The 18,818-nt window shown below is 37.8% G+C and overlaps 1 protein-coding gene across 3 annotated transcripts; it reads right to left on the minus strand.

The window, feature by feature from the left end:
- Positions 1–1,917: 1,917 nt before the first annotated feature.
- Positions 1,918–16,529, minus strand: LOC119772322 (protein zyg-11 homolog). 3 transcript variants are annotated; one of them, XM_038268681.1, is made up of 14 exons: positions 16,441–16,529; positions 13,895–14,060; positions 12,734–13,533; positions 12,404–12,544; positions 8,717–8,893; positions 8,482–8,546; positions 6,995–7,094; positions 6,154–6,204; positions 5,796–5,957; positions 5,644–5,691; positions 4,309–4,509; positions 4,175–4,227; positions 2,510–2,607; positions 1,918–2,351 (listed from the first exon to the last, which is right to left on the minus strand). In XM_038268681.1, the coding sequence occupies exons 1-14, from the start codon at positions 16,441–16,443 to the stop codon at positions 2,155–2,157; spliced, it is 2,262 nt and encodes a 753-aa protein (XP_038124609.1). In that variant the 5' UTR covers positions 16,444–16,529; the 3' UTR covers positions 1,918–2,154. The 3 variants fall into 3 exon arrangements, with proteins under 3 accessions (XP_038124609.1, XP_038124608.1, XP_038124607.1); XM_038268680.1 differs by having other exon boundaries at positions 7,004–7,094; positions 8,717–8,950; XM_038268679.1 differs by having other exon boundaries at positions 8,717–8,950.
- Positions 16,530–18,818: the final 2,289 nt, after the last annotated feature.

Here is an 18,818-nt window from a genome sequence, read left to right on the forward strand (position 1 = left end):
ATACTCATTCCAAAGGCAGATCTTAATAGGAGAAAATGCCCCTTTTTTTAAAGGAATCCATATTTATTTTTAGATCATTTTTACAGTGTAGGTTCAATTTCAATAAAGGCATAGCCAGAAAGATTTTCTGTATATTTATTCAATAACTTCATAATTTGACCGGGGCTGCAAAAACATTTGAACCTCAAAAAAAGATAGTTTTGGTATGCTTTTCTTTAACCTTAAATAAATAGTCATCATTATTTGATTTATTTGATTTGAGAAAATCTTAAAGGAACTGATAGTTTTTTTTTCTTGTGCTGTTTTCCTTCTGACTAACTAAACATAAAAATAGATAAATGAATCAGTTAAAATGGCCCTATCTCTTAAAAAAGAACAATCAAAGCTCTCAATCAAAAAGATACCCCTGCAAAGCAAAGCTGTTTGTCATACTTCTTACAACTCGACTGTCTCATAGTACCCTTTTTCTAAGTTCTTTATTTAAATCTTGACCTTTAAAGCAAAAGGACTGCTACAGTTAGTCTCATGCTTAATAAATGAACCGCTGCTCCCTTTTTATAAGATCTTGCATCAATTGACAACCGTGGTGTAATTACAATGATGCAAAGCTGCAATCTCCTTTGATTTGAAACATAAAAGTTAAGGCCAGCAGTGAAACTCCAACATTTCCTTTCGGCTTGTTAATCTGCTTTTCAAAGGGAATTATAAATAGGCCAACTTATACCCAACACTGTAGAGCAGCTCCTTCTTCCAGCAGCATTACATAAAATATAATGAATTCAGCATCTAGCAGAGAGCCTGAGAGCATATGAGCAGATGGGGGGGAAGAAAGAGATGAGGGGTGCTTGTTTCCCAAGGTGCTGTGGCATAGATGCAAAAACCACCAGCTTCATGATGATTAGGGTGGCGTATCAATAGAAACACATGATTAAAATTTGAATCAATACATTTAACTGATTTATTTATTTTTTATTTTTACATAAGGATAATTTTAGGGCATAATAGGCTTCTGGACTGAAGAACAAAGCCGCCATCTAGTGGCAGGTTCTGATGTGGTTTGCTCATTAAAAGAGAAGTTGTGCCCATATTTTGATGCAGAGATTTCCTATCATAGCTTAGACTTCTACCAACCGTTCATTTATAGGTGCTCCTCTTTACCAAATCCCTTATCAGCTTGGATGGAGAAGATTTTTAAACATCAATTTTGAGATATGTCAACAGATTTGGGTTTAGAATGTAACCATTTTACAAACTAAATATGCTTTGATTTAAACACTCTTGCTCTAACACTAACTGAATGCTTGGTTTCCTGAACCTTAGCGTCATTTCTAAGATTTTCCCAGCCATATGCAGTTTTTTTTTTTTTGTCATGCATTATACTTTTTGTTAGCTCCATCAGTCAAACCAACCCAGCCTTCCTGTCCATGAAAAAGAAAAATAGTCCCCAGAGCATCGTCTTCCTCATGTTTCCTATCTAAACGTTACTACTTCTGTCATTCTTCCAATGCAGAGGTTTTTCTTCCCCCTGTTTAATAAAACCCTTCAAACAGTTCTATTTATATATTTAACCCTGTAATGCCAAATGTATCATATTTTTTACATACGGTTTCTGAAATGTTTTGCGTCTGACACCTTTTGCATAATTTAATGGTAAAAACTTTGCTCAAAATCCTATTGCACACAATCAGATATACCTGATAACAGAGGGCAGAAGACTACACAAAATATAATCTTGACTTATCGCACAGTAATAAATTATTAATATCAAAAATGTGTTTCTGTTTTTTTCTTTTTACATATTTTGTTAAAAGGCCAAATAAGGACTTCAAACCAAAAAAAAGTAATTTTCTGTTTTGTTTTATTCTTGGATCGGGCTTTAAAGGGTTAAAACAAAATCACACAGCTGGACACCACAGCTTTCAGATTTAAATGTTTAATCTTTGAATAACACGTACGATTTTACTCCTTTTATGTAATTATGTACAAATTAGCACTGATATCATATCAAAGCCATTTCAAATATGAGTCCAAAAGTCAAGACGACGTTTTCAAGACCCTCTTTCTAAAATATTACTCATTATCTGCCCACATTTTTCAGATCCACTGTATTGGATTAATTTTTTTAGCATCATGGATACCACTGATTAATTTTAATTAAAACTGCTTTTGTTCAGACTTTCCATCATCCGTCTGGCTGTTCATTAACTCTGAGTGAGTCTGATGTTCCTGTACCATGAGCATGATGCGCTGGGAAACTCTTTTGACATCACTATGCGTGTCGGGATGCGTGTCCAAGGCTTTCAGAAGGTCTGTCAGGCCCTCCTCCTCCAGCATACTGCTGTAATGTGAAGCTGGAGAATATATAAATGTATCAGAAAGAAAGAGAAGAATGAGGCCCAGATATCCAAATTAACCAGATTGATAGTATCCAAGGTTTAGCTGTCAAATAGACATAACATAAAACTTCCTTTAGGTGTCCAATGAAGTGTGTTTTATTCTGTTTTCTTACTGTTTTGACTGCAGACGAGATGTATGGCCCAAACTGCCCACAGCTGGACTCCTGAGGGCTGGCAAGGTTGAAGCAGAGGACAAAATGGATGGAAGGACCTGAAAACAATTTTAAAAAGCTTTAAAATGACACTTTCTTTTTTGTACCATTAAAATCCGTTTGCATGGACTCTATAATGTATTCAGTAATGCTTTATGGTGTTGATTTAATAGTCCTCGGCAGAAAAATCCCACATCACACATGCATTATTGTTTCAGGAGAGATTTGTGATTCGCAGCATTAAGTGAAAAATGTTTCATAAGAGCCTGTGGAGTCCGCAGGATGTGAAACCGATCTAAGAGCTTTCTATAAAGGAATATGCAGCATGGGGAGTGCTTTACAAAAGTATTAATAACCTCTGACCTCTTTCACATTTTGTCATATAACACCCACTATGTAAGTATTTTAATGGGGTTTTATGTAACAAAGAAAGAAAAGTAGCACCGAATGTTAACTGAACAGGAAATCATACATGGGTTTCACTATTTTACCAAAAAAAATGAATAAAAAACTTTCTGGCAAGAGCTTGTATCCATGCTCTTTAATTTTGATACCCCTAAATACAGCTGCACAGCTCAAACAGTATCATCTGTGGATTGCCTGATGACTACACTGCAAATTAATTGGTTCTTACAAGATTAAAAAAAAAAATTGAAATATTAGATAACTTATCTTATTTATAATTCTAAGTGTTCAAAATGCTTATTTCTAGATTTAAATTCCTTAAATTAAGAAAACCTGTTAATAATATGATCTAATTGCATGAGTGATAATTTGAGTAGCTTTTCTCTGGGATTTAGTTTTTCTTTTCCTGAATTTAGACGCTCCCCTTTTTGCAATGCAGACCATCATTCTAACATTGAGCTTCTGTGGAGTAGTGAAAAAAGGAAAGCAAGACTCAAGTTGAAAACAAAGTGTAAAACATTTAAAATGTAGGAAAATTACCCCTCACCCTGAAAACACAGGTGAAAACCAAAAACTTACGGATACATACAGAGCTGGGTAAAGATGGAAGAAACCTGCACTGCAAAAATGATCTAAAAATGAGTAAAAAAGTCTAAAAGTAAGCGTATTTACCCTTAATTTGAGTAGGTAAATAAGATGATTTGCCAATGGAATGAGTATTTTAACTCTTATAATGAGATAAATAGATATTATACACTTGAAATAAGACAAAGCAATAGGTTTTTTCTTATTTTAAATGTAAATTGTCTTGTTCCATTTGCAAAGTGTCTCACTTACCTCCTTAATTCAAGAAAAAATGCACTTAATTTAAGAAAAAATGACTTATTGAGATCTACATTTTTAGCAGTGTGTTAGAAGAATTTAGGCTGGGATGGAGATTCACCAACAATATTCCTGAACGTAAAACACTGAACCCATTAAAAAAAAAAAAAATGGAAACTGAAGCTCAAAGAAGCTTTTCATCCAATCAGACTGCATTTAAGCTATTATATGAAGAATGAAGAGCGAAACATATGTCTGTAGATGTTTAAGCAGAGGAGACGTACCACAAAGAACTTTGGTAACGATACAAAGTATGAACAATTGGAAAACATTTTTATTTCACGACTAATGCTTTTGCAAAGCAGTTGCATTTGTCACACAGAGGAGCATAAACCTCACCTGTAAGACACCATCTCCCGCTCCAGATGGGGCCATGTTATTATGGATTCATGCTGCAGAGGAAGAGGAAACACTGAAAGTAGCAGTCATAAAAAATAGACAGTCTTTTGTGTCTCAGAGCATCAATAACACACCAGCTCCTCCAATATGGCGCTACGGAGCTCATCATCCAGAGTCCAGGCTTCTGCCCTGGAGCCCAGCTGTGCCAGAATCCCCCCTGCAAAGTAACGCACTCCCACCTCCAACTGGGAGTCCTTCAGGAGACTGAGGATGTGCTCCAACAGGTCCTCATCCATCAGGTCAGACTGGAGCTCCTCCACCTCTGCTATATTGTTCTGAACAGAACCAAAGAAATGGATTCCTTACTTTTACAAAATCAACACAAAACTAATACAGAATAAACCAGGTATGAGATGCATAATTCACCATAGACATGTTATACAGTTCTCTTGCACTTAAAGCTGCGTCTACAAGCTGTCTGGTTACAACTGTTCATCAGCTGTTTATTAAACCAATCAGATTTTTTCCTCCAACTTATTTTTGCTTTTTTGCAGTTTCCACACCGCATAAATTCAAAGCTTCTGCAGTCATTTAAAAACACAACAGTCTTTATTGTTTATTTAAATAGCTTGTACAGCACACAAAACCACAACTGTGCAAAAGGTGTAAATATTGATTTAAAATCTTGCAAGCCAAAGTGAAAAGGTGGCCTTTAAAATGATTAGTTCATCTGAATCCATCAGTTTAAGAATTATATAGACTTGCCTCAAACTTACAAAATATATGTTTGTTTTTTTAAAGTCTGATTTTCATTTATGTACAGTTTTCTCGTAAGATTTAGAGATAATAACACAGAAGATGTTTTAATTTTGTTTTGTTTTTCATTTTAAATTAATGCAGTCTCTTTAAATTTGGGCTAATAAAGCAAGCTGATGACGCATTGATCCATATGTTGTTCTTCTTGTAGTTGATAATCCTCTAAAACAATTTCTAGCGCAAAATAAAATAAAAACAACCAACAAGTCAAAGTATGTTGCTTGCTTTTCTTTTTAATTAACCTTTTTTTTATCAGAATATTAAAAATAAACCTATTAGCATCTCTTCATGAGAAACACTAACAGGTTTCTCATAACAGTTTTATCCTTTCTAATATACATTCTTGTTGAATTTGAGTGCTTTAAACTTTGTACTCAGTGAGCTGAATAATTGGTTTTCCTGCAAACATTTTCTTTCATTCACACACATCCTCTTGCATTAAGCTTTGCTTCACCAGCAGTGACTCAGTTAAAGTTCAGTCATAAGACTGACAACTGATTTGTAAATGTTTGCTGATCTGTAGGAGTCTCTTCCGAACAGCTGAGTTGGTTGTTGAGAGTGAGATTTAGTGTTGAATTTGAATAACTTAATGCAAAACATTATTACATTTGAACAATGTTTTTCATCACCTCAGTCATACATTCTGTACCCACCAGCAGGCCAAGAACTTTCTGTTGGATAGAAGGTTCATTGTAGTAGGACTGTGATGCCAAAATAAAGAGAGATAGACACAAAGAGAAAAATATAAAATCAGTGTGTTTTTATATGCATGTGTCTATCTGTAAATTAACTTGTGCTCTCTGACCTCCAGAACCTCCTCATAGAGCTCCAAGCCCTGACACTCGATGAAGTTGCGTGCGGCCGTGGGCGTCTCATCGGTCAGGTTCCACAGAGCACTCAGGGCGAACTTCAAAGTGGAGTCTATGACTCCCAGCATGGCTTTCTGCTGCACGACAGCCAGTAGCTGCTGATGGAAGCAAACAACAGGGAGAAAGCATGAATCAGACTGAGGTTTTACTCAAGATCAGGTGAAACAAAAATAGAATAATTTTATCAAAAGCCATGGAATAAAAATGCATACTATTATAGGATAGAGTTATATCAGATTTTTCTTTTGTTATTAATGTGAAGGTGAAAAGAAAACCACATTGATAGTAAAATACCTTCATAAATGAGACATCCTTACTGAGCTGTGCAGTCTCCTCTGGGGAAAGCTGCATGTGAAAACAAAGGTAGAAATTATCATTTGTTTTAAGGCTTTTCACACAATTTCTAAATGTCCAACTAGATTAAAAAGACTCTTATTTGGTCGGAAAACTATGAACATTTGACCGAAGTAAACTGGAGCTCCAACAGCAGTTGGTTAAAATTGAAATGACCAGAGATTACATTAGGTCTCAACAGGCAGTATAACAATGCAAAATGAACTATAAGTAACTATCTTTTTCTTAAAATTTGTGTTTTTTTTTATTTTCATTTTATTAGAGCAGGTAGGTAATTCATTTTGCCAATGAAATAAGGTGATCTATATTTAAAATAAGAAAAAAAATAACTCTATTATCTTATTCCAAGTACATAATATCATGATTTATTATGATAAAATTCCATTGGCAGATCATCTTACTTATCTGTTCAAATTAAGTTCAGATACACTTATTTTAAGAAACGATTGCTTATTTTTAGATCAGCTTTTGCAGTTTTATAATACAAGTAATTTGATCTTGAAATAGCTGTATTTTCCCTTGATTTCAGCAGATAAGTAGAACAATTTGCCAATGCAATGAAATTATTTATGTTTAAAATAACCCTATAAGGCTTCTTGTTTCAAGTAAATAATATCTAATTATCTTATTCTAAGGGCAACATTACTCATTGCATTTGCAGACCATCTAATTTACCTGCTTAAATGAATGGGCAATAAACGTATTATAGTAAATGTTGAATTATTTTTAGACCAGTGTTTTTATCAGGTGCTACACTGTTCTTCTTTAGCAGGATAACAACCTTTCCCACCAGAATGGAGATGACGGCCACCGCCATCCTCTGCAGGGCCGGCTCCTCATGGTTGCTCAGCCACTTAATCATCAGCATGGAAGCTAAATACCTGCATCAGGATTTAAACACAAATGGGGGACTCAATACTTACAAAATGCAAAGAAGTTTCACAGACAGTGTGTTTCAGAAAACTAGAGTTTAGAGTTTAGTTTTAGATTCAACAGCACGTACGTTTTTGTTTTCTTTTTTACTTTTTGGTAAAAGTAAAGTAAAGTGTTGAGAAAACATCTTTATCCTGTTCATCTATTTTATCACCAAACCAATTTTTTTTAATAAAGAAACTGAATTGATACAAAAAGCAGTTCTCAAAATATGATTTCATTTATCATAGAAAGAAAATTTAACAAAACCAACTTGCCCCTGTGTCAAAAAGCAAAGTTTTGCAGTAACAAGGCAATTTGTTTTTACACTCCTGTGGCAAATTTCTGCCCATTTTTCAGTTACATGTCTTATGAACGATAAGCCACACCTCAGAATCACAGCTGAGTTTAAGTCTAACCTTTTTTTATGTCGGCGCTCAAAAGAACCTGCAGTGTTAACCTTTTATTATTAAATCATTCAGGACTGGACTTCCTTGTATGCTTTAGATTACATTCTCCATTGTCTCTGTAGACTTACATCATAAGCTGATGGTTGGACATTTTCTTGCAGAATTCATGGCTCTGTGAAATAAACTTGTCTGCATTCTAAAGCAGGATCAGGATCAGTTGATTCTAATATGGGTTGCTGTTCCAAAATATGTTAGCATTACAGTTGTAACAGGACCAGCAATTTCCAAAATGGTCACTTTTGTCTCTATATATTTTCTCCCATGTCTTTGGTACATTGTCAGACAGGTTCTATTTAAGATATTTCTAGATTCCACAGGGCAGACATTCATCAGGTCTGGCTTTTGGTAGTTTAATCAAAAAAAAAATAATAAACTGGTTCATCCTCTCATTTTACCCATAGCTCAACATGGAGGGCAAATATTTATATTTCCTTATAAAATGTCAGAATGCTTTGGAACGTTTTACTTTGCCATTGATAAATGATAATAGCTTTTTTTTTGTTCCGCTCAAATTATATTTGCCTGATTTCAACCCTTTAAAGCCATTTTTTGAGCCACCTGCATCATCAGTGACAGCATCTCCCTGACTTACACAATCAGACATCTGTGGCGAACAGAAAACGTATACATATGTATACATAAATATACATTATACAGAAAAGTATAATGTATCAAAATTGATGCAAATAAATTATTTAATTTAACTTATACACAATTAATTTTTTAAATATTTTATTTGTCAGAAAATTCAATGACAAAAACATTTGCCGTCTGTCAATTTTTCATGGTCAGGCTTTAAATGGTTAAAGGGAAAAAGCCTTTACTTTTGGTCTGTATTCAGTACCTGGTCTGGTTAGTCATACTACTATTAAGGAAACAAACTAACTTGTCGAATGGAAGATCCTGCAGGATGTATTCACTGCATAGCGCCATCAGACAGTTCTTCTGCACCTAAAACCCATGGGAGAATGAAATTAAACAATGAAAGAAAATTGAAAACTGGGTGATTAACCAATCAGATATGAGCAAACCACTGAGCTAAATTTGGAGATGATGCAGTCATTGTGTAACCATGATGCTGTGTTAAATCTAACAACAGCAGAGTGGGTGTTTCACCTCACCTGCTGCTGGTTGGGGAAGGTCTTCATGGCGTGGAGCAGCTGGGTGACCGTAGAGCTCATCAGGCGGACAGGCATGTCCTCTGCCATGTCCTGCTTAGTCAGGTTGAACACACACGCAGTGGCCACCAGGTGAACATGCAGTGACTCAGGGTGGCTCTGCATTGCCTCCAGCACTAACTGCAGGAAACCAGATGTCCAGGAACCCCTCAGTGTTCCAGTTTGATAGAATGGAAACTGTCAAGGACAGCTCAAAGCTATGAATTAGCATGTAACCTTCTTGATGCAAAAAGCTGCTCACCAAGCCAGCTGTGCAGCTGGACTGTACTACTTATCTCAGCACCTCCTCTCTGCAATCACTGCTAAGCACTGCAATTAGAACATCGGGTCCCTTGACACTAAACGAGCCTGTAGCAGATGTTCAGACTGAGAGGGTTTCCAGAACTTCAAATTCATCTGCTTTTCTTCTATAGGTTTAAACTTTTGCTTACTAAATATTGTGTTTTCCCACATAACTACTGTAAAAACATGTCTAAGGAGCTGCTTCTTCATTATAAATGAAAAGTTCAAATGTGGGCCGTTCTTGCATGAATGGTGCCTTGGATGGGTCCTTTATTTTACCGGCCCCAAATAATTCCAAATTAAGATAATCCTCTGAGATTCTGGCATACCATAAAATGCTGTGCAGTGTCCCACATTGCACAAAAAATTGTCTTTCTCATTTTTGATAACAAGCAGTGGGCTCTAACACCCCATTGTCTGCACATTAACCTTTTATCACGGCAGATGTCTTCGCATTTCAATTCATTTTTATATTTTTATATCTTGCTTTTGCGGTTATTTATTTATGGACGATATGGATTTTTCTTGTGTCTGCAATAAAGAATTGAATTTAATTACATCTTGTTACAGCAGATAAAATAAGTATTGAACACGCCACAATTTTTCTCAGTAAATATATTTCTAAAGGTGCCGTTGATATGAGATTTTCACCAGATGTCTAACAATCCACGCAATTCACACATACAAAAAAAATAAACCCATAGATGTCCAGAAATTAATTTATATGTAATATATGGAATGGCACAGGGAAAAAGTATTGAACATGTGAAGAAAGGGAGGTGCACTGCTGAAGAAAAAGCATGTTTAAAGTTTGCTGCACAATATTTAGACAAGCCTGTGAAATACTGGGAGAATATAGTATGGTCAGATGACAGAAAAGTTGAACTCTATGGATGCCATAATACACATCTTGTTTGGAGGTCAAATGGCATTGCAAATCACCCCAAAAACACTGTACCAACAATGGAGTTTGGAGATGGGAACATCATAGCATGGAGCTGTTTTTCAGCATATCATTCTGGCAAACTTCAAATAATTGAATGAAAGATGAATGGAAAAATTTACAGATATATAAATCTGCTGCTGATGATGATGAAGATAAAATGTGGGTGGACATTTCAGCAAGACAATGGTCCCTTAATACACATCCAAGAGAACTCTCAGTTGGTTTCAGAGAAATAAAATAAAGCTGCTAGAAATGCCCAGCCAATCACCTGAATCGATTCCAATAGAAAATCAAGAGAAGGAACTGAAGATCAGAGTTCATAGAAGAGACCCACGAAAACTTCAAGATTCTAAGCTTGTGTGTGTGGAATGGTCCAATATCGCCAGTCCATCGCAGGGCAACACAGAGACAAACAGGATAAACAACCATTCACGCACACTCACACCTAAGGAGAATTTACAGAAGCCAATTGTTAAATAAGGAAGTTATGTCCCCTAAAAAAAGCCGTTGCGCCCCAGGGGCTTCCTCACGGTTCTTTTCCTGGGAGCAAGTTATTCACTACTCTTAACTCCAACTAGGTAATAACATGTAAAAAGGACTATAAAACAGGAGTAAAAAAGTAACAGAGTTTATTCCAGATCAGGTCGTTACAGGACAGAAAAAAAAAAGGCCTGGAGCTTGCACTGCTGTGGGCTCAAAAATCACGTCCGCGAGCGTCCGGCAAAGATTGAGCCCCGAACAAGGTCACCTCCTGCTTCTTATAGCTCATGAGTCTATGTGTTGCATCATGTTGATGTTTAGCTGTCCGTATCAGAAACTGACACGCCATCCATGTCTTGAACTTCATGCAGCTTGCCTCTATGCCTCAGGGCTACAGATAGCTCTCCTCTATCAGACCGGCTCCAAGATGTGCCCATATCCTGTGTATTTTTAAAGACATGAAGGCTGTCCTGATTAGATGACTTCCGTACATACAGTGACATCCACAATGTGAATGAAGGCCATCTACTCTCTCTAATCTGGCTAACAAAGTAACAGTGCAAAGGATGTATAAAACATAAACCTAACTCAATTAACCTAACAGTCATGTTTTTAGACTGTGGGAGGAAGCCGGAGAACCCGTAGAGAACCCACGCATGCTCAGGGAGAACATGCAAACTCCATGCAGAAAGATCCCGAGCCGGGAATCGAACCCGCAACCTTCTTGCGCAGTGGCTAGCAGCAGTGATGACCCTGGCCACCCCTCCACGCCTCACTCAGAGTCAATCAGAAAACACCACCGATCACGGAACATCCTCCACACTCTGTGGCAATCATCATCAGGACGTTCAGAGAGGAGAACAGGTAATTCACACACTGAATACACTACTGTAGGTGTACCTGCAAGTTCATCACACTGCTATTTTTGCTGACCGTATATATTTGGAAGACAAATTCCCCCTATTGTAGAACTGTAACCTGTGGATTCTCCTACTGCATTCAAACTTTGGGCCACATAATGGAAAAAACATCTCCTGACCTTTCTGGGTGGTCTACAGGATGTTATGATTAGACGACGATCAGCAAGCAGTGCATCCAGTGTATGTCACAGTTTGGGACAATGTGAGTTTTCATCTCTCTACCCTAAAACACAAGTGGTTTACCAACAACCAGAGCTTCCTAAAGGTTTTCCTTCCACCCCGCAGCTCCTTCCTGAATTCAATAGAGGGTTTTTTCTCTGCATGATGGTTGGAAGGTCTATGACAGCCCTATACTAGGAAAAAAAATTCCCTGCATGCAATGGAACAGGCCTGTGATGATATAACTGTTAATTCTTGTCAAGGCTGCGTTCAGCACCCAGAGGGTTCTTTCCTTGTTGTTTGCCAAGGAAAAATATAGCCTGCGATGTGGATAAGTTCCTCCAGCCAGACCGCGCACAAAGAGAAAACGTTGGTGAAAGAATCTCAGTAAGCAAAGTGCTCTTCTGTCTCTCTTATTTTCTTCTTTTGTAAAAAATAAAAATAAAATGTATACTTAGTTTAAAAGGTATTTCATTTTAAATTTAACAATGAGCATTTTCTGTTAGTTCCATACTCCAGTTGCTCGGTCTTGAATTATTTTCTTTGGTGTCTAATAAATGTTCCGAGGTGGATGTGTTTTACTTGCTGTATGTAAAAACTGAACACATTGTTTGGTTTTGACCACATAAGAACTAGTTTTGAACTAAAATTCTGGTTTTTATGGAGAGTACTCTGGTTTTCTAAATTAAGCTTTTGCAAAAAAAGGTTTAGAAAAAGTGGGAGGAAGTTTCAAGAAATGTGTTTCAGCCATTGTGGAAAAACTGAAAGCTGAAAAAATAAAATGCTAGATTTAAGTAGCTGCGGAACTAAAAGACATTAAGCAGAGAAACGAGAGCCCCACACCTTCAGCGTGTCCGGCTGTGGCTTGTCAGTGTCAGTAGTTAGACTGTAGAGATGGACGAGGGCCTCCCGAATGAAACACTCCCTCTCTCTGTACCTTCTGAGAGCCTCCCAGAGCTGGTTCTCATTAGCTTCTCCGGTTACCTGAGCACACACAGCAGATCAGCAGAGAGACAGGAAGTACAATGCTCATATTCAGAGGGTATACAAACAGTGCCTCACGTCAAAAATAAACCAGACGTTTATACTTGGGTTAAATTTCTTCTAATGGGACTTTCTGATTTTTCTGATATTCCTCAAACCAAATGATTGATGCCAGAAATAGTTGCTTACTTTTAGGTTTTTCTGTGATGAAAGAACAGGACAGGAGCTGAGTCCAGTGGCAAGCAGGCCGAGAAAGATGAGCCCTTTTCTGGACTCTACAAAGGCTCTGAGTGCAGAGTCACTGATTGTCTTCCTCCCTGAAATGTCTAAGGAAACAAGAGAAGGCAGAACCTGAGGACTCCCGTCTAGAAGCTGCCTAACTGCCTCATCTCTGTCTCTTCTTTCACCATCATCACCGCTAAGGTGGTCATCTGAGAAGTCCAAATGTCGCAGAGCTTGAAGTTGCTCAAATATATAGAGCAGTCTGACAGGAGGCATGTTCAGCCGATGTAGCCTGTGGGCAACTAAGGACCTAATTGTGTTTTTGCTTTTAAGGAGTGCATCAAGTTTAGACACAGTGCTGCAGGAGATATCTAGGGATTCCAGCTGTGGGAGAGAACAGATATCCTCAAGATTGTCATCAGTCAGATCTGTGTTTACAAGTTGAATTGTCCTAAGGCCCTGCAGGGAGCTAAAGCCGACACACAGACTGCCACCTTCCTTCACAGAACCCCAATCCAGGCTCAGGCCATCAAGAGCCAACTTCTGCAGACTAGCCCTGCACTCTGGGTTAGAGGCCAGGCCTGAGATGACAGCAGCACCCGTTAGACCCCCTGAAACCCAGGAGGCGTCTAATTCCAGCAGCCGGTGAGAGCAGAAAGCCAGGCGGAAAGCATCAGCCGACACCTTACAGCATCGGATGGAGGCTCTACGCAGGCGGAGCGTCTTGCTGTTTCGGAAAATCCCAACAGTTGTGTCATTCAGCATACCTAGAGGAGAGGGGAGCACAGGGAGACATTGTAGAAAATAGAAGCCTCAGTTTTGCCTCTCTAACGTTTGTGGGATCAACATTTCCTAGAATTTCAGCCTGGAAATCTTTCACCTCCCAGTGTGCGGAAAAACGCCACAATCTTCTGATTATGACTTCAACAAATGAGTAATCCTGTTACATAAATTATATGGCTTTTCTTTGCAGTACAAAAGCACAATTAACCTCTATTAAATTCCTGAAAGCGTTTTTTCTTTAATATCTTAAAAAAAAAAAAAACTTCCCTCTCCTGGCAGCTGTTTTTCCCATTTCCTGAACTGAAGGGGTTAGATTGGGGGAGGGAGGTTTAAAGCCCTTCATACCTTTAGCTGCCATCTTTTGCAGCAGTTGGTCAGCCAGTTCCTGTGGGAACACTGGGGCCCAGATGAGGCTCATTGAACCGTCTGCTCGCTTCCTGCACAAAGCATCTAATCTATAGCACACCTGAGCCAAGCAGAGGTCACACAGCGTCTGGGGGCCCTCGGCATCCTGCAGCACACATCACAGACTAATCAGATAAGCTAGTCCTATGTTATAGATTTCCAAAAGGTAAAATAAGCTAAATAGGTGCTTCTGTCATTACAGTATATCTTTCTATAAATGTTGCTGTTGTGTGAAAGAAATTTTAAGTATTTGCCATTCTCCCAAAATATTTCTTGAAATATGTCTATTTGCCCATTTAAGGGTGTTAGTAAAATGTTCTGGAATGAGTATTTTGGCTCCTAAAATAGGATAATTAGATATAGTCCATTTGAAACAAGACATTAGAGATGTTATTTTTATTCTAAGTGAATAAAAATATTCCACTGGCTGTGCAAAAAGTGCAAAAAACACTTATAAAAACAGAAAAGACATACTTTTAGTTCAGTTTTTGCAGTGTTAAGAATAGAAATAGAATGAAGCACTCATGATCATTACATAACAACTATCTTGTATTATGCTCTTATATAATTATGTCCCACCTTCTTTCTCTTATTGTTGATTCATGCACACTGGACATAATTAGGGCAAGGGAGTCCTGTACACTGCAAAGCTGGTCTAAAAAATAATTTCACATTATAAATGTAAATGATTTTACTCCTTTGGTAATTTGTCTTATTTACCTACTTAAAAATAGGGAAAATAAACAAAAAAGAAAAAAGTAGTGCTTTAGATGTGTTTTTTCTTCTTTTTTTTACCTCCTAGATGAATCACAGATACCTCCTTGGAGGAAATATGGTAGGTCAGGAATGTTCATCACTGTCCCACCTTTTCTACATTTGCATATAATTCCCATCACAACTGTTCACTGGATTCCCAAAGCTTCAGACATTACTTGACAGAATAGTAGATCTAAGTGACTTCAGGGAGGTTGAGGGATTTCTTGATTCCAAATGCTTGCTGGTAAAGTTTGGCAAGTGAAATCAAATTTACACTAAATTAACATTTCTTTTTTTGAGACCCCCATATATTCTTAGTGTGATTTATTTTCTTGAAAAACCTGATACATGCAATCAGACACATATAATAAATGAACTAGATGTTCTATAACTGATACAAATGAAATGAATAAATCTAATTAAAACCCAGGGGAGGATTTACCATGAGGCAATACTAGGCAGTTGACTAGGGCCCCAAGTTCCTGGGGGCCCCATAAAACTCTGTTTACGTGTATGATGAATACAACAATTTCTTATTTGTGCACATTAATTATGTTTTTGATAAACATCCTTCTGCTAAAATGCCATCAGAAAGTTATAATATTGTGTCTCAGCTCCCCCCTTTCAGTGTCCACCATATTGGATCAGTCCATTTGCCGCACATGTTCAGAAAGTTCCAAACAGACAGCAGCAAACCATTTGAAAACAAACGATGTGAAGAGCAGTGTTGAGAAACTTAGTGCTTTTCTTGCTATATTCAGTGACTTTTCAGACCCCTCTAGAGTCTTTATTTTTATTCAGTCCAATTAAAACATTGCTAGCGCCAAATCTAGCAACTTTTTCCTGCTACTGGAGACTTTGGCGACAAGCAGCAAACTCTGCTCTCCAGAGCCAGTAGATTGGTAACCCCGCCTCCTGCTCTCCTCTATCTTGTCTGCTGTCATGATTCATGCAGCTATTATTTCATCCAAATGAAAAATGGAGAACAGAGAAGCAGATCATGGCTTGTCTACAGTGATAAGGACTCATATTGCCATTTCCTTTTTGGAAACAGGAAGGAGCAACCAGCTAAGTGTGCTTAGTGCTTGAGACAGCATGAAAAGTCAGCGAAGTACAAAACATAAAGAGGAAAACAACAAGAAGAGAGGGACAAAACGTAGAAAAAATAATGTATGTCTATTAAAATTCTTATATCTGTATAATGGTTTCTTTTATGTGTTGTCTTCCCAGTTCAGAGGGCCCCCTGCCATTCTTTGCCTAGGGCCCCAAATTTCCTAAATCCACCCCTGTTAAAACCGATAAGTGCAAATGTATATTTGTTTTAATTATTCACCTTAATGGAGACTCCTGTTTTAAAAAAAACTCAAAACAATGACATGGTTTAGGCTTTACAGGGTTAATTGAACTGACTTCATCATTATCTAGAGTTGGGCAGGGGTTCATATCTGTAATCCAAAACAAGTATAAAACAGCCTACTAACCAACCATGACAGTGTCCCTATCGGTGTCCTGCTTAGGGCTCAGTGACAGAGGATCTCTAACGCTGCAGGAGGCTAATTATATCCACAGCAGATGAGGCAAAGCCTGTCTGAACCAACTAATCTCTGTGGGGCAAAGTGGACCAAAGCAAATGGTTCTGCTTCACAATACATATCAGGAATGCTTGCTTCCCAAAGAACACACAAAAACCATCAGCAACATCTTCTAACAAACTAAGTCAGCAAACTCACCATTCTTGAAAAGTGGACAAATAAAGTTGACTGGACAACATTTACATACAAACAACTAACCCTTTTGAGAAAAACACATTATTGATTCACTAACTTGTTGGATCTAAGTCTGAAGTCTATATATAAATAAAAGTTAAATCCTCCCTCTGTTTTGTTTCGAGTCGCCGCTGCTGTTTACAGAGTGTCTGCTTTCACTTAATGCATCCCATTGGTCAACCTGATAAACGTCACCAGCTGCATGTTTGAAGACACCGCTTTATGACGAAGCCTTACCACAAGCCATAGTAGCCTGACCCCTTTTAAAGGCACAGATAGATGGATAGCCAGACAGACAGACTTTTTTTTCTAAATAAATGTTTTCAAATGTTCATTATCTTAAAATGTAACTATATGAATGTATATGATTAAATATTTGACCTACAGAGTATTCATTTGTCAGCTGTCTTCTGGTGTTATTCAATCCCCACCTAGAAGGAAGGCAGTATCAGACAACATAATTCACAAAGATTACTCAAACATTCACAAATCAAGCAAAATGGGCCATGATTTTGACGGAGGGGCATTATTACATCGTTAAAAGCTGAAGAAACTCAACAAAAGCCTTCTAATTATCCATACATTGTGCTCTAAACACATCTCAGTAAAATGGCCCTAATTCCAAGACGTTGTGAAACTAATTTATGTATTTATTATATTTATTTGAATTAGAACAGGGCTGCCCAGTGGATAGCACTGCTGTCTTGCAGCAAGAAAGTTCGATTTCCAGCCCGGGGTCTTTCTGCAGGAGTTAGCTTGTTCTCTGTGTGCATGTGTGGGTTTTCTCCGGGTACTCCTTCTTCCTCCCACAGTTGAAAAACATGCCTAATAGGTTATTTGTCCACACTAAATTCTCCTTAGGTGTGAGTGCGTGCGTGAATGGTTGTTTTTCCTGTTAGTCCCTGTGTTGCCCTGCGATAAACTGGCAACCTGTCTAGGCTGTGGCCTGCCCCTGACCAATTGACAGCTGGAGATAGGCACCAGCCTCACTTGCAACCCCAGAAGGGATAAGCATGATGGAAAAGGAATGGATGGATAGAAATTAGGACAATGCACATTTATTAACATGTCAGCTTAAAGCCTCAATGTAAATATGCCGGAATTAGCACAACAGCTAATTTGCTCCCACTGTTCTAAGGCCGGTAAGAACAGTGAATATTAAAATAGGACGCTACAGGAAAAAACAGGGTAGACACAAACACGTAAAACACCAAAAACATAAAATCACAATAAGATTAGGTGAACAGACCCATGAAAATGGATACATTTACTTGTGAACATGTGTGGTTATATTTCAACCGTTGTTTCAAGGAGGTTTTAAAACATAGGCTTCACAGCTCCGAACATCAGCTGGAATTTATTCCATAACTCTGTTCCTCTGATGGACGCAACCATTTGCCAAATATGGTCCTAATCTGCTCAACATTACAGTCTCCTCTGGTGCTTATGGGTGTGTATGTTTATAAGTTGAAGAAAGGCTTGAAAAAAATACTACATTTAAAAGAAGATTGGAGCTGTGAATAATCTTTTTTTTTTAGTTTATGTATTTTAGTTCTTAAATGAGAGACGATCCACACGCCTAATTCATCTAGACAGTGAAAAAACAACTCTGACAGTTCTTATTGATTCAGACCCGGTCTGGATTTATGTACAAAAAATATTGTTGGGCATAAGATAACAACCGACAGATGATTTTATTTAGTTTTCTTTTTTTTCCATGTGTTTGAAGACACCCCATGCATGCCACCCTGGTCCGAGAGCCATGTCACTCATTTCTAAAGACACATCTTCCTCTAACGGGCCATGGGATTTGTAATACTAAATGGCTGAAGGCAAGGCAAGGCAAGGCAAGGCAAGGCAAGGCAAGTTTATTTGTATAGCACATTTCATGTACAGAACAATTCAAAGTGCTTTACATAAAACATTATAAGCAAAAGGGAAAGAAAACAATTAAAAACAATTAAAAGCGTGATTCAAAATTAAAAACATTTAAAATTAAAAATAGAGAATACAGAGACGGGCGAATTTTAACTTTTGAATAAAATCTACGTAAATGCAGCTGAGAACAGGTGAGTCTTCAGCCTGGATTTAAATAAACTAAGTGTTTCAGCTGATCTGAGACTTTCTGGGAGTTTGTTCCAGACATGTGGAGCATAGAAGCTAAATGCAGCCTCTCCATGTCTGGTTCTGACTCTGTGAACTGATAAAAGGCCGGATCCGGATGACCTGAGGGGTCTAGTAGGTTCATACTGGGTCAGGAGGTCACTGATGTATTTTGGGCCTAAACCATGCAGAGCTTTATAGACCAGCAACAGAACTTTAAAGTCTATTCTCTGATGGAC

This window comes from Cyprinodon tularosa, unplaced genomic scaffold (assembly GCF_016077235.1).
Source record: "Cyprinodon tularosa strain WSP-4 unplaced genomic scaffold, ASM1607723v1 ctg709, whole genome shotgun sequence".
NCBI classification, from domain to species: Eukaryota; Metazoa; Chordata; class Actinopteri; order Cyprinodontiformes; family Cyprinodontidae; genus Cyprinodon; species Cyprinodon tularosa.